The 13,158-nt window shown below is 32.4% G+C and overlaps 4 protein-coding genes across 4 annotated transcripts; 1 reads left to right on the top strand and 3 right to left on the bottom strand.

The window, feature by feature from the left end:
- Positions 1 to 176: 176 nt before the first annotated feature.
- On the bottom strand, positions 177 to 1,347 carry LOC149518965 (pathogenesis-related protein 1C-like). The gene has a single exon (XM_089761352.1). The coding sequence runs from the start codon at positions 936 to 938 to the stop codon at positions 459 to 461; it is 480 nt and encodes a 159-aa protein (XP_089617478.1). The 5' UTR covers positions 939 to 1,347; the 3' UTR covers positions 177 to 458.
- Positions 1,348 to 4,993: 3,646 nt separating this feature from the next.
- Positions 4,994 to 7,915, top strand: LOC149518964 (DUF21 domain-containing protein At2g14520-like). Its single transcript, XM_089760429.1, has 14 exons — positions 4,994 to 5,171; positions 5,673 to 5,791; positions 5,916 to 5,999; positions 6,121 to 6,176; positions 6,256 to 6,262; positions 6,304 to 6,417; positions 6,539 to 6,645; positions 6,722 to 6,819; positions 6,939 to 7,068; positions 7,136 to 7,250; positions 7,378 to 7,431; positions 7,544 to 7,626; positions 7,743 to 7,823; positions 7,903 to 7,915. Exons 1-14 carry the CDS (start codon positions 4,994 to 4,996, stop codon positions 7,913 to 7,915), a joined length of 1,239 nt encoding a protein of 412 aa, XP_089616555.1.
- LOC149518963 (putative E3 ubiquitin-protein ligase ARI2) lies at positions 7,638 to 10,529 on the bottom strand. The gene is made up of 5 exons (XM_089761349.1): positions 10,266 to 10,529; positions 9,620 to 9,652; positions 9,242 to 9,524; positions 8,534 to 9,014; positions 7,638 to 8,196 (listed from the first exon to the last, which is right to left on the bottom strand). The coding sequence occupies exons 1-5, from the start codon at positions 10,386 to 10,388 to the stop codon at positions 7,920 to 7,922; spliced, it is 1,197 nt and encodes a 398-aa protein (XP_089617475.1). The 5' UTR covers positions 10,389 to 10,529; the 3' UTR covers positions 7,638 to 7,919.
- Positions 10,530 to 11,775: 1,246 nt separating this feature from the next.
- LOC149518962 (pathogenesis-related protein 1C-like) lies at positions 11,776 to 12,946 on the bottom strand. The gene has a single exon (XM_089761350.1). It carries the CDS (start codon positions 12,535 to 12,537, stop codon positions 12,058 to 12,060), a length of 480 nt encoding a protein of 159 aa, XP_089617476.1. The 5' UTR covers positions 12,538 to 12,946; the 3' UTR covers positions 11,776 to 12,057.
- Between the last annotated feature and the right edge of the window lie 212 nt (positions 12,947 to 13,158).

Below are 13,158 nucleotides of genomic sequence, written 5' to 3'. Positions count from 1 at the left end.
GTATGTGCTCTTTTTAAATTTCTAATCCATCTCAAAATGTAGATTAATTCTCAAAGTATTTGATATTGAAGTATTCAATGGGAATGAATCTGAAGTTATTGAAATGGTAACTTTGCAGTTGGATTCTCTCTTTCTCGGATTGTGCAAATTGTGTGGTCTATGAGTTTGTTGTAATTTTTGGTTGCATATTATACGACAGGATTTGATGCTGGCTGTACCTGATCTTCACACCCGTGGCTCTGGCTGCTGCTGAATCTGCTATAGCTGGTAATCAGCCAGCAATTAGTGTAGATGGTTGTAGGTAGTGGAACAGAATCAGATGATAGCAGTGATGATAGTGATCGGAAAGCGACAATGATGTTAATGATGATAACGAAAATATGAAAATTATATTTTATATACGGTATTTTAAATGACATGATAAAAATTACTAGGTACTCATTTGATAGTTAGAAGTTTTAAAAAGGTGTCTCCCCGAAGGCGTTGCCAGGAGGGTCATAGTTGCAAGTGATGAAAGTTCCTCCATTAGCACACCTTACCTTTGCGCACCCTACATGGACCGAGTTGCGCCAAACCACCTGAGTATAATGGGCACAAATCTGGCCTGAAGCGCAACTATTTGAGCGGCCATCATAATAGACCTTCTCACCAACCCACATTTTGACTGCATCTGCGATCGAAAGGTCACCACTACCCCATGCAATGTTCTCCCCATATTGACCCCCAGAATGAACAAGATCACAGTCCCCAATTCTTTGATCGGCATAGTTTTGCGCATAGGCTGCCACTTGGTCATCCCAAGTCAATGCCTCAACGTTCACGTCAGCACGAACTTCATTTTGAGGATCCAAGAATTCTTTTTTCAAGCTTTGGGCGAAACAAGGCAAAGCAAAGGATGAGACTAAAGCAACTGCTAATGCAATTCTGTGCCAAGCCATTTTGGTTTCTAGCTGGGTTCTCAAAGGTAAAGGCAATGGTGATTGATGAAGAATGAGAAATTTGTGAAGGCTATTTATAACAAGTTGGAAATAGGTAATATTAAGCGAAATTTGCTCAAAGCAACGAATTCAGATAAGAATTCATAACAGTTTAATAAAACAGATTTGTTCAAAGCAACTTTCCGAAAGTCTGGCCAGACTAATTTTAGAACATGTTTGCATCTTTTCTGTAATTTTTTTTCTATATATGATCAATCATATAAAAGGTAAATAACTATAAAAAATTTTGGTCTCCAAATTTCTAGAAAATTGACAACTGTTTATGTTGTTTTTGTTAGGTAATCATTTTTTTTAAACCTTAATTTTTTAAAACACATAATTAAATAATAAGATGTTATACATCAGCTTTTATTTTATTTTTCTTGATTTAGAAGGGAACATAGCGAAAATTCTTAACTCAGAAATCAAAATTTTTATATTCTCATAAAATTTCCTTAATCACTAGACAAATGTCGATTTTTAATTTTAAGACTGTTAAGATGGATTACAATAAGATCATTTCACATATTTGTATTTCTTGGTAAGCACCAATGCATCTGTTCTGAATGTTGAAATTCTGATATAATTATATATAAAAATTATGAAATATAAAATATAAAATTTAATTTAATTAATTTGTATAATTATTTTAATTTTTTTTTTTTATAAATTTAAAATAGAAATATAAATACTTATAAATATTTTTTATTTTTAAATTGGGACTGCTTATATAAAAAATTGTGAAACATAAGATTCCACTCCGAGATTACGACATGGCCAGCAAGTTTCATGCGGATCATGCTTACGTCTGCCCGCATGAGTTGTTATTTTTTAAGAAAAAAAAAACTTATTTACTTCTTGTAATTTTAAAATAATGTACGTGACAAAGCCAAGGCGCAGTCAATAAAAAGTTCACTGGAATAATATTTTAACTTTTGCTGTATATATTATTTTATTGAAAAAAATTATGTTAAATACTTAAATCCAAAAATCTAAATTTAAAAAACTATAAAATATATAATTTCATGTTTTCATTAAAAAGTTAATATATATAAAAAAAATCAATAAACAAATTAAATTAATAATAAATCAATCAATAAGCAAAATCATCATTTGATGAAACTTTAACATATAAACTTAAAAGTTTGAAGGCTTCCTTTTTATTATTGAAAAAAATTTCACCAGAAACTAAATAATATTTTCAAATAAATAAAAATTAAAGATTAATTTATGATAATATATTTGAAAATAAATCACATTTTACACGTTAATGGAATATTTTTATTAGTGATCAAATTATATCAAATAAAAAATTTATAATCATATATAAATATAAATTATAAATATAAGACTTTTTTAAAAAATAATTACTATTTTTTTTATATTTTTATAAATTTTAGTGTGATTAATATTAGTAAATTACAGAAAATTTATTAAAATACACCTATATTAAATTAAGTTTTTTGATGTGGCTATGGACCTGGCTTGGTCTCAGGCTGATCTCATCTCAGGTAGAATTTTGAAGATGTTTGTCCAATATTGCAAAAGTAGACATTTTTGTCTCAATTGCAAGCCGTTAAAAGCCTTAAAAACGATCCAACATTTATCTACTAATAATGATTACTGTCGGTGAGTGTCTAACAAATTTGACGTTATAAAATACTAAAATTTATATAAAAATTATATGTTATCATTTTTATTAATATAAAAAATAAAATATATATTTTTTTATTTTATTAAAATTATATACAATTATTAGTAAAATTTTAAATTAAATTATTTTTATATTATATTTATATCTTATGATCGTATTATATTTTAAATTATCAAATTTAATATTTAATTTAGTTTAGTGTAATTTGACATTTGTCTTGAGCGGTCAAGCCTTCTTCTTTAGATCATTTGCCTGTAGCATCAGGATTTGACAATGGTATTTTTAAAAGTGGATCTCTCAAAGATAATTTAACTGCAAATATAAATTGAGTATGGATCGTTAAATTAGCGGTGCCAAATAATATGGTCCAAAAAAAAACGTAGCATTTGGATGTTGCAGATCAAGGAGACAACGACGTCGGCGAAGAACAACCTAATGGATTAGAATTGGTTGTGACCACAACATTAGGTAATCACTACAAGAAGAACCGCCCTACAGAAAGTGAAAAGGCATGCAAATGCAGTTGTAATTGCTGCAGATTGATCGCATAGGGCTGGTCCGCTATGTATGTAGTCAATGGTGACTATTCTACGATCAAATTGTTACGGCTACGAAAATTCAAATCTGTTACGGCTATTTTATGGTTTAAAAGATAAAATAAATATTGTCCCAAATCGTGATCATATTTTTTCTTGTTCATAAATTCGCTTTGAGTTCTCCATTTTCACTATATATATATATATAAATACTTTAGCATAAAATATTGCGTTAAGTCTTTATTGATGATTAAACACTCATTTTAAACGTATAAAACATTTATTTTATTTGAAAAATTAATTGAAGTAATAGTACATTTTATTGATGATGAATGATATGTTAAAATTTATCTTAAATTTCATAATTTCATATTGAAAGTTAATGAATTTTTAAGTTTGTCTTGTATCTCACATCAAGAATTTAATAAAAGTATAAATGATTTCACCCTATAAATAGGATATTTTAGATTTGGTTTGATAATCTCATATAGTTAGACACCAAAAAAATAGTTATGAGAATAAACTATTAAAATAATGTAATTGAATTTTGGATTAAGTTTTAAGTAGAGAGTTTTTGAAAACTTTTCTCATTTTAAAAATTTTATAATTTTAAAAATTTATTTGTTAGTAAATTAAATTTAAAATAAATCATTTTCAATTAAATCGAACAAAATATATTTGTGTTTGATTTAAACTTGTTATTTTATTTGTAAGTACTACACTTGTGTGTGTTGAATTTTCCCAATATGATAATATTCAACAAACAAATATTTGACTTACCAAATTGCATTACGATTAAGAAGAAAAAACAATTAAAAGTGCACAAATATATAAAATCAATAATAAAAAAAAAACTTAACAGATTAAAATATATAGAATTTAATTTTACAAGTTGAAAGCCAGTTCGTCGAAATTGTGATTTGCACGTGAAGAAGAGCAAGCAAAATCCAATTACATGAAGAAGGGTAAGCAACTGTTTAATTTTAGTGTTAAACTACATGAAAAAATTTTAAGTAGATAACAGCTGGAGTTGCGCAAAATCCTACTCTTTGTTATATTTAAATATATATAAAATTATTGAATAATAATTTATAATAATACGATGAAAACGATATATTTTTTATGATGTCTTATCTGATTATAATAATAAGTTGAGAGACAATTAACGATAAAAAAGATAAGATACGATGATTTGTATATTTATATAATATAAAATATTAAAATTTATATTTTTATATTATATTTTTATACGTAAATTATATATTATAATTTATATCAATATAAAAATATAAAAAATATTTTTTATTTTATTAAATTTATATATAATAATTATTATAATTTTAAATTATATTATTTTTATATTTTATTATTATAATTTTAAATCGGATTATTTTTATATTTCATTTTTATGTTGTGTTAGGGGTGTAGATTTCTTTCATAATGTGATCTGATCGTGATAATAAACCAATAATTAGTTGGGGTTTCGGCATCGTTTCAGATAATCAAAAGAGTTTTTGGACAACAAATCTAACGGACAAATAAAAAATTATTTTTTCCAAGACAAAATCTTGGTAAATCACAAGCTTTGATTAAAAATTGCATGCTAATACAAACAATAGATGATCATAGAACACGAAAAACAATAAGCTCAAAACTCACAACCGTATAGATTGGAACCGCATATGTTTGTGTTTCCAATTCAATCACAAAGTATAAGCTAGTAATACTTGTCACTGTCCAACCGGACCCAAACTCAAAGCTTCTCTTTTTACGCCAAATCGGCAGCTTTCTTCTGTTTCTTTTCTGGGTTTGTGACGTTGGCTTGAATGGCGGTGGAGTACAGATGTTGCGAGACGGATTTCTTTATTCACATAGTGATAATAGTGTCGTTGGTGATGTTTGCCGGTTTGATGTCGGGCCTTACTTTGGGCCTTATGTCGTTAAGTCTCGTTGATCTTGAGGTTATTGCCAAGTCTGGCACTCCTAAGGATCGTAAACATGCCGGTATTTCTTCATTTAATCTATTTCTTCTTTTTATTTTTTAGAAACGAGTTTAATGCGTTTTTTCTTTTTGTTTTTTTAATTAAGGAAAGAAAATAAATGGATCAAAGTGTTATCTTTTATGGTGTTGGTGATGGCAATGGTGTGGATGCCTTAGCTTTACTTGAAGTCTTTGCTTTATTTGATTGATAGATAACAAATGAACTAAAATCATGAATTGAATGATAGAATCTTTACTTTTTGCCCGAGGTTGATGTAAATTTATCCGTTTTCCTGGCTAATTTAACTTGTTCTTTGAAATTTATGGTTCATAAATATATATTTTTTGAAGAAACCAAGGGAATGAAAGAACAAAATCTATGGATTTTAATCAATAAGGTTTTTATAGCAAAGAAAACTTTGTTCCTGAAATGCAGCAAATTTGGAAGGATAGACATGCAAATTACATGACAAAACCAAATGGTGATCCTATAATTTAGTGATGGTTAATGAAATTATTGTCAGATATTGCTTTATATACTGCATGTTCGATATTCAGATTAAATGCTGCCCGTGCCAACTTTAATTCTTGTTTGGAACCGCAAAGATATTGCCGGTTGTCCAAAAACAGCATTTGTTGCTTTGTACGCTACTTATATGCAATGCTGCTGCAATGGAGGTATATATTATAGATACATCTTCAACAGGTGATCCGGTTACATGTGTTGGAAAATGTTAATGTTTTGGAACTTTTGTTACTTTTATCAGGCACTTCCTATTTTCCTTGATGGTCTGGTGTCAGCTGGGGGTGCTATCCTGATTTCGGTGACCTTGATTCTTCTGTTTGGTGAGGTGAGAATCCACCTTAGATTATTTGAATTGAAGCACTTTTGAATTCAGCGCAAGTAGACATCCTTGTTGAACCATGAACATGACATTTTGTGATCTGACCCTTTTGATTTGTGTCACTCAGATACCGTTTGCTAAAATTTTGGCTGAGCAACTTTTCCCGGAAGGTTCCAGCAATTGGTTTTAAAAATTGTTTTCCAACTGTTCCGGCTTAAGACTTGCTCTTGGAAAGTGAAATTACATATAGCTGCATTAAAAGGCAGCAAGTTCTATGCATTTCCTAATTACATTTTAATTGTATTTGCAGATAATACCACAATCTGTTTGTTCTCGATATGGTTTGGCAATTGGTGCAACAGTGGCTCCAATCGTTCAACTTCTTGTTTGGATCTGTTTTCCTGTTGCCTACCCGATAAGCAAGGTGATGAATGTTGCTAAAAGCACACACCATTAATGCGCTTTTAACAATGAGAAAGACAATTAAGCTTGTAAATTCCTGCAAATAGCTGTCTTGACTGTAAAATATCTTATGTGATTTTCAGCTGTTAGACTTTCTGCTGGGCCATGGACATGTAGCACTTTTTCGAAGGGCTGAGTTGAAAACCTTAGTAAATTTGCATGGGAACGAGGTGTGCTTAACTGCCTCTTAGTATTTCGAGAAACATTGCGTAAAAGGATTTTAGTGTTCCCTTTAGTTGTGTACATCACTTTGTACTGTAACTTAGTTGTTTTAACTTGGCTGTTTTTATTGAATCAATGCTTGTTTTGATCATTGATTTCACCTGCCATGCCATTAATTTGTTGCAGTTGTTAGTTTGCCCCCGTAAAATTATTGATGTCTCTTTGCTTTCTGAATCGAAATGCCTTCTTTCATATCTTCTTTCTTTTGTCATAACTCTTAGATTTACTAACCTTTTATGGACTTCTATTTGGCTGGAAAAGGTGGAGAACTGACGCATGATGAGACAACAATTATCGCTGGAGCGCTTGAGCTCAGCGAGAAAACAGCTAAAGATGCCATGACTCCTATATCTGACACATTTGCAATTGATATTAACGCCAAGCTTGACAGGTATATTTTCTGTAAATTATTAATAAAGATAGCATTTTCTTCTCTTTTTCAATTTTCATTAGATTAGCTACCATTACATGCTTGCTATGGATAGGGAGTTGATGAGTTTAATTTTGGAGAAAGGACATAGCAGAGTGCCCGTTTATTATGAGCAGCCTACAAACATAATTGGACTCATTCTGGTAATCATATTTCTTTGGCTACAACTAATGTTAATTACAGTTTGTGGAGTGTTATTCTGTGCTTATTTTCCGCTTTCCCTCCTTCAAATTGATTCGTTTTAAAATAAAATTTTGAAACTGGATAAAGCTCTGTGATATGTCGAGCTTTCCAGTTTATGATGCTAATGGTTGCATGAATCATGTTACTTTTTAGACTTTTTCCTATTCCTTATGGTGTTTCTTTTTTTTTTATTTTTTTATTTTATGGGTGTTAATTGAGTACTCACTAAACCATTTATCTTTTAATTTTAAAGGTCAAGAATATATTGACAATTCACCCTGAAGATGAAGTACCTGTGAAGAGTGTTACTATACGAAGGATTCAAGGTATCTTATGGCAAATGATACTCTCTAAAAATGGATAACTTGTTTTTGCATCATTCTGCAAAGTATTCACTGCTTACCCCTTTACTCATTGGTTGATCCTATATATTTTATGTTTACATGTTATAGGGTTCAAGAAACATTGCCATTGTATGATATATTAAATGAATTTCAGAAAGGTCATAGCCACATGGCCGTCGTTGTAAGACGGTGCAACAAGACAGATCAGCCTTCTTCTAGTAACTCTGCTGGGAGTAAGTGTCGGCCTCTTATCGTCATATTCTCTCAGAATTTCCACTTAAACCTTTACTTAGCTGACCATAGAAACATATTTAAGATGCAAATTCTTTGTTTATGCCTGGCTGAAATTGACACCTTCTCCAGTTTAGTCTCCTTGAGTTTACTCTCAAGCTTAAAGGAATCTTTACGAGCTTTATAACGGTTGTGATAATGCATATACCGATAGAGATCTCGCTTTGCTCGTTCAGTCTTTTTCTCACGATCTTCTTTGTATCGACCACAGCTGTGACCAGCAATTCTTGACCAAGTATGGTCCCGCCCAGTAGCTCCACCACACAGCCAACTGCATCAGTTGAAAAGAGAGAAAATGTGATAAAAAAAATAAAATCTCCAGTAATTCATATTCCGCAGCATGTAAATCATGTAAACAAGCGAAATAATACCAGTACTTGGTCCAATATTATTAAAAATAAATAAATTGACACAGAAAAGAGGGAAAAAAAGTCACTTATGCTCTTGTTGAGGTGGCAGCTTGTGCAAGTTCAAAAGTTTTTATTTGAAATGAACAGTTATGCCAGAATCGAACACTTGATTCGTGAGAAGTACTTGTCACAACAATGACATTAGGACAGCTTTCAAAAAATTTGCAAACTGCAATTAACATAAAACGAAATCCTCACCAAAATGCTTGTCCACAGATACAGCTCACAAGATTACATCCACCATTCTTCTCCACAGGTTTGTGACACTTTGGACAAGGCTTTGTATGAATAGTGATCCAATTGACCGTTTCTGATTCATCTCGGCACTTCTTGGTCCAAAGCCCCCACATCATACATGAACATGGCGAGTGTGCTTCTGATAAGCAACTGAAACAAAACTGTACACCACAAGAACACTCTACCTCACAAAATTCATCATCCTCAACGCGTATTGCATTCCCACAATGAGGAGTACTAGGACACCATTTAACCATTCTATTATCTTCGATGTATGACTCAAGAAGAAAACGATCAAATTTCTCCGCTAGATCAGGATGCTTTTTACCAACTAGATTTCTAACAACAGCTTCATCACAAATAGCGATGCACTTGTGTGCCACGCACCTAATGCGCCTACTTTGACCCTCATTTATTTTCACAACAAAATGCTCTGTCCAACCTGGAAAACGAAGAGTGAAATACATCAACTCAAAAGACTAAAACGTGCAAGCTGTTACAACTTCAATAACTTTGTGCACATGTCATCATATGAGTTCTAAGTTGATACCTAAGGGTCAATTTCAGGAGTTTTCAGCATTGTGTACATGCTGATGTTACGTGGTTATGTGATACATCATACATAGGGATGCTTCAAGAAAAAAAGTGCAGACTAAGAAGGGTGCTTACAGTCATTGCAAAAGGTATGGCCACAGTCCATTTTTGTCATCTTATCACTAGGTAACTCTTCTATGCGTATGTCACACATTGCTGTAGATGAAGATGATACTGGTGTTCCTGTATCCTCACTCTCAACAACAGAAACACCTGCTTCAGAAAACAAGTCTGCTTTTCCCTTCTCCACAAGTACGACAAGCAACTTCTCAACATCCCATCGGTAATGAATTAGTAAAGTCCGAGCATGGTGCTCCCTAAGAGATAGCATGTCCATTACTCTCCGTAAATCCTCCCTCTACCCAAAAAACCAAAACAATCAATTCAATCCTATAAAATAAAACATGAATGCATGGGAAACCCGAATAAAAGGGAAAGGAAATAAATTTTTACCTGTGCAGCTAAAAGTGATTCTTTTGTAATAACCTGCGTAGTGCCAAAAAGAGTCACAAAAAAACTATACCCATTCTTCAAATTAAGTATAACTAGGGACCAAAAAGAAGAGAAAGATAAGAATTAATAGAAACTATGCATCTTGTTCTTCTTTACTACGATTTCCCGTGAAGATTAAAGCTTAAAGTTTTCCTATGTTCTGAGAGGGAAAAGCTTCAATGCACACACAATGCCATTTAGTATAACAAAAGCACAAAACACAAGCAACATCAGGTAGAAAAAATTCATCAAATTCGATGACCACCAGCTCCTCTGCCTATGAAATTAAAGAATTCCCTGATGAGCATACAAAAACCACACCCACACAATAGAACCCCAAAGCTGCTTCAAATTACTCTATCCCCTCAAAATCCACAAACCCAGAAAGGAAACAATAAAAGAAAACATTTCTTTCTCAGTCATTTACCGGTAATCCACAACTAATTCAAACCCCAAAACACTCTTTAATAAGGGAAAGACCAAAAACACCAAGCTCTACACTGAAACAAAAAAAAAAAAACCAAAAACCAAGAATTGGGAATCAATGACAATTAAAACAAGAAACTGAATTCCGAAGAAGCCAAACGAGAGAGAAACAAAATTTGACCTTGGTAGTGGGACCCTTCGAAGGGGGCCACTGTAAATCCGAGTCCTCATTCTCGAGCCCGTCGAGGGAGTCTCGATCGGACGAATAGTAGTAATCCTCATCGCTGCTCGAGCAATCCTCCATCGACCAATCGATCAATCAAAAAAATTCCAATTTATTTATAATAATAATTATTATTATTATTCTTATACAATATCTCAAAACACAAAAAAAAAAAAAAAAAAAAAATTAAAGCAAATTCACGTAACGATCATAAACAATCATTTATGAAGATGAATTTGTTGAAATTTTGAACCGATCGGTGGAAACCGAAACGATTCATCTCCGGCTAAAATTATAGTATTTATTTATTCTTCGCCGGCGAAAAGAGTACGAGAAGAAGAAGCCTTTTGTTGGAAAACGAAGTTTGTAAGAGACGACTAATATAATTAATGTTTTTCTTTTTCTTTTTTTATGTATTTGATAATTTGTGAGAGCTACCGTAGGCTGCAGCAAATAAATGTACACTGAAGAAGGAGAAAACGCTGTCATTTCATTTTTGTCCTTTTAATTTCCTTTTTAATTTTGGAATGTAATAATATGGCCAATTTTCTTACCATCCCCTGTCCGCAAAGCTCGGGCACCGGTTGTCTTGTCCTGCAGCTAAACACACGGATGGGAAGCACAAGCATCCTCTACTTCGCCTTAGGTAACATACTTCTTTTTTTGTTTCATCGAATGTAAATTTCTGCTAACTTGATTTCTATCCATTGAAATTTCATCATCTGACTGTGTTTTGTTTTTGAGATTTTTACCTGTACAACAGAATCTGCACTTCTTTTTTGTAGCACAAGGCACTGGTTATCTGAATCCTATAAACCTGATCCTACCAAGAAACCCAGTGTCACTCTTATTCCTAAAAGCCAAGTTATACTATTTCCCATCTTTGTGCTATTTGATTTGATTTTTTTTTTTTTTTTTGGGTTAGAAGTACTTATCTGGAAATTTCTGCTGAAGTTTGTAATTATAAAAAGCTGTTTAAAGAATCTGAAACTGATAGTATGTAATTTGTGGAAATGGGATTATGATCATTGTTTGAGCCTTGAGGTTCTATTTTTGGTATTTCGGTTACGAAACATAATTGCCAATTTCTGAAACTATCAGAAATCCAACATCTCTAGAGAAAATTGTTTCTTGGGAATTAGAAGCTTCTGCTGAGTGCTGAAATCTTCTTTCTGAATGTTGCCGTTTTGGGAAAAGTGAAAGATTTCCTGGGAGTCATGGCAGAAGCTAATAAAAGGCTTGAGCTTGACACAAAGGTTTGTTTTTTATTCTTAGTCAAATTTTGCTCATCAGTATGTGCTCTTTTTAAATTTCTAATCCATCTCAAAATGTAGATTAATTCTCAAAGTATTTGATATTGAAGTATTCAATGGGAATGAATCTGAAGTTATTGAAATGGTAACTTTGCAGTTGGATTCTCTCTTTCTCGGATTGTGCAAATTGTGTGGTCTATGAGTTTGTTGTAATTTTTGGTTGCATATTATACGACAGGATTTGATGCTGGCTGTACCTGATCTTCACACCCGTGGCTCTGGCTGCTGCTGAATCTGCTATAGCTGGTAATCAGCCAGCAATTAGTGTAGATGGTTGTAGGTAGTGGAACAGAATCAGATGATAGCAGTGATGATAGTGATCGGAAAGCGACAATGATGTTAATGATGATAACGAAAATATGAAAATTATATTTTATATACGGTATTTTAAATGACATGATAAAAATTACTAGGTACTCATTTGATAGTTAGAAGTTTTAAAAAGGTGTCTCCCCGAAGGCGTTGCCAGGAGGGTCATAGTTGCAAGTGATGAAAGTTCCTCCATTAGCACACCTTACCTTTGCGCACCCTACATGGACCGAGTTGCGCCAAACCACCTGAGTATAATGGGCACAAATCTGGCCTGAAGCGCAACTATTTGAGCGGCCATCATAATAGACCTTCTCACCAACCCACATTTTGACTGCATCTGCGATCGAAAGGTCACCACTACCCCATGCAATGTTCTCCCCATATTGACCCCCAGAATGAACAAGATCACAGTCCCCAATTCTTTGATCGGCATAGTTTTGCGCATAGGCTGCCACTTGGTCATCCCAAGTCAATGCCTCAACGTTCACGTCAGCACGAACTTCATTTTGAGGATCCAAGAATTCTTTTTTCAAGCTTTGGGCGAAACAAGGCAAAGCAAAGGATGAGACTAAAGCAACTGCTAATGCAATTCTGTGCCAAGCCATTTTGGTTTCTAGCTGGGTTCTCAAAGGTAAAGGCAATGGTGATTGATGAAGAATGAGAAATTTGTGAAGGCTATTTATAACAAGTTGGAAATAGGTAATATTAAGCGAAATTTGCTCAAAGCAACGAATTCAGATAAGAATTCATAACAGTTTAATAAAACAGATTTGTTCAAAGCAACTTTCCGAAAGTCTGGCCAGACTAATTTTAGAACATGTTTGCATCTTTTCTGTAATTTTTTTTCTATATATGATCAATCATATAAAAGGTAAATAACTATAAAAAATTTTGGTCTCCAAATTTCTAGAAAATTGACAACTGTTTATGTTGTTTTTGTTAGGTAATCATTTTTTTTAAACCTTAATTTTTTAAAACACATAATTAAATAATAAGATGTTATACATCAGCTTTTATTTTATTTTTCTTGATTTAGAAGGGAACATAGCGAAAATTCTTAACTCAGAAATCAAAATTTTTATATTCTCATAAAATTTCCTTAATCACTAGACAAATGTCGATTTTTAATTTTAAGACTGTTAAGATGGATTACAATAAGATCATTTCACATATTTGTATTTCTTGGTAAGCACCAATGCATCTGTTCTGAATGTTGAAATTCTGAT

This window comes from Durio zibethinus, chromosome 5 (genome assembly GCF_047325235.1).
Source record: "Durio zibethinus cultivar Kanyao isolate XHJ-2024 chromosome 5, ASM4732523v1, whole genome shotgun sequence".
Lineage (NCBI taxonomy): Eukaryota > Viridiplantae > Streptophyta > Magnoliopsida > Malvales > Malvaceae > Durio > Durio zibethinus.
This window is presented reverse-complemented; position numbering and strand designations above follow the sequence as displayed.

Excerpts from the sequence above, each read along its gene's own strand:
- LOC149518965 (XM_089761352.1), bottom strand. The coding sequence starts at position 938 with ATGGCTTGGCACAGAATTGCATTAGCAGTTGCTTTAGTCTCATCCTTT.
- LOC149518964 (XM_089760429.1), top strand. The coding sequence starts at position 4,994 with ATGGCGGTGGAGTACAGATGTTGCGAGACGGATTTCTTTATTCACATA. Across the intron at positions 5,172-5,672 it reads TAAGGATCGTAAACATGCCG|ATATTGCTTTATATACTGCA; the intron begins GTATTTCTTCAT and ends AATTATTGTCAG. Across the intron at positions 6,000-6,120 it reads TGATTCTTCTGTTTGGTGAG|ATACCGTTTGCTAAAATTTT; the intron begins GTGAGAATCCAC and ends TGTGTCACTCAG.
- LOC149518963 (XM_089761349.1), bottom strand. The coding sequence starts at position 10,388 with ATGGAGGATTGCTCGAGCAGCGATGAGGATTACTACTATTCGTCCGAT. Across the intron at positions 9,653-10,265 it reads CGAAGGGTCCCACTACCAAG|GTTATTACAAAAGAATCACT; the intron begins GTCAAATTTTGT and ends GGCACTACGCAG. Across the intron at positions 8,197-8,533 it reads ATCTGTGGACAAGCATTTTG|TTGGCTGTGTGGTGGAGCTA; the intron begins GTGAGGATTTCG and ends CAACTGATGCAG.
- LOC149518962 (XM_089761350.1), bottom strand. The coding sequence starts at position 12,537 with ATGGCTTGGCACAGAATTGCATTAGCAGTTGCTTTAGTCTCATCCTTT.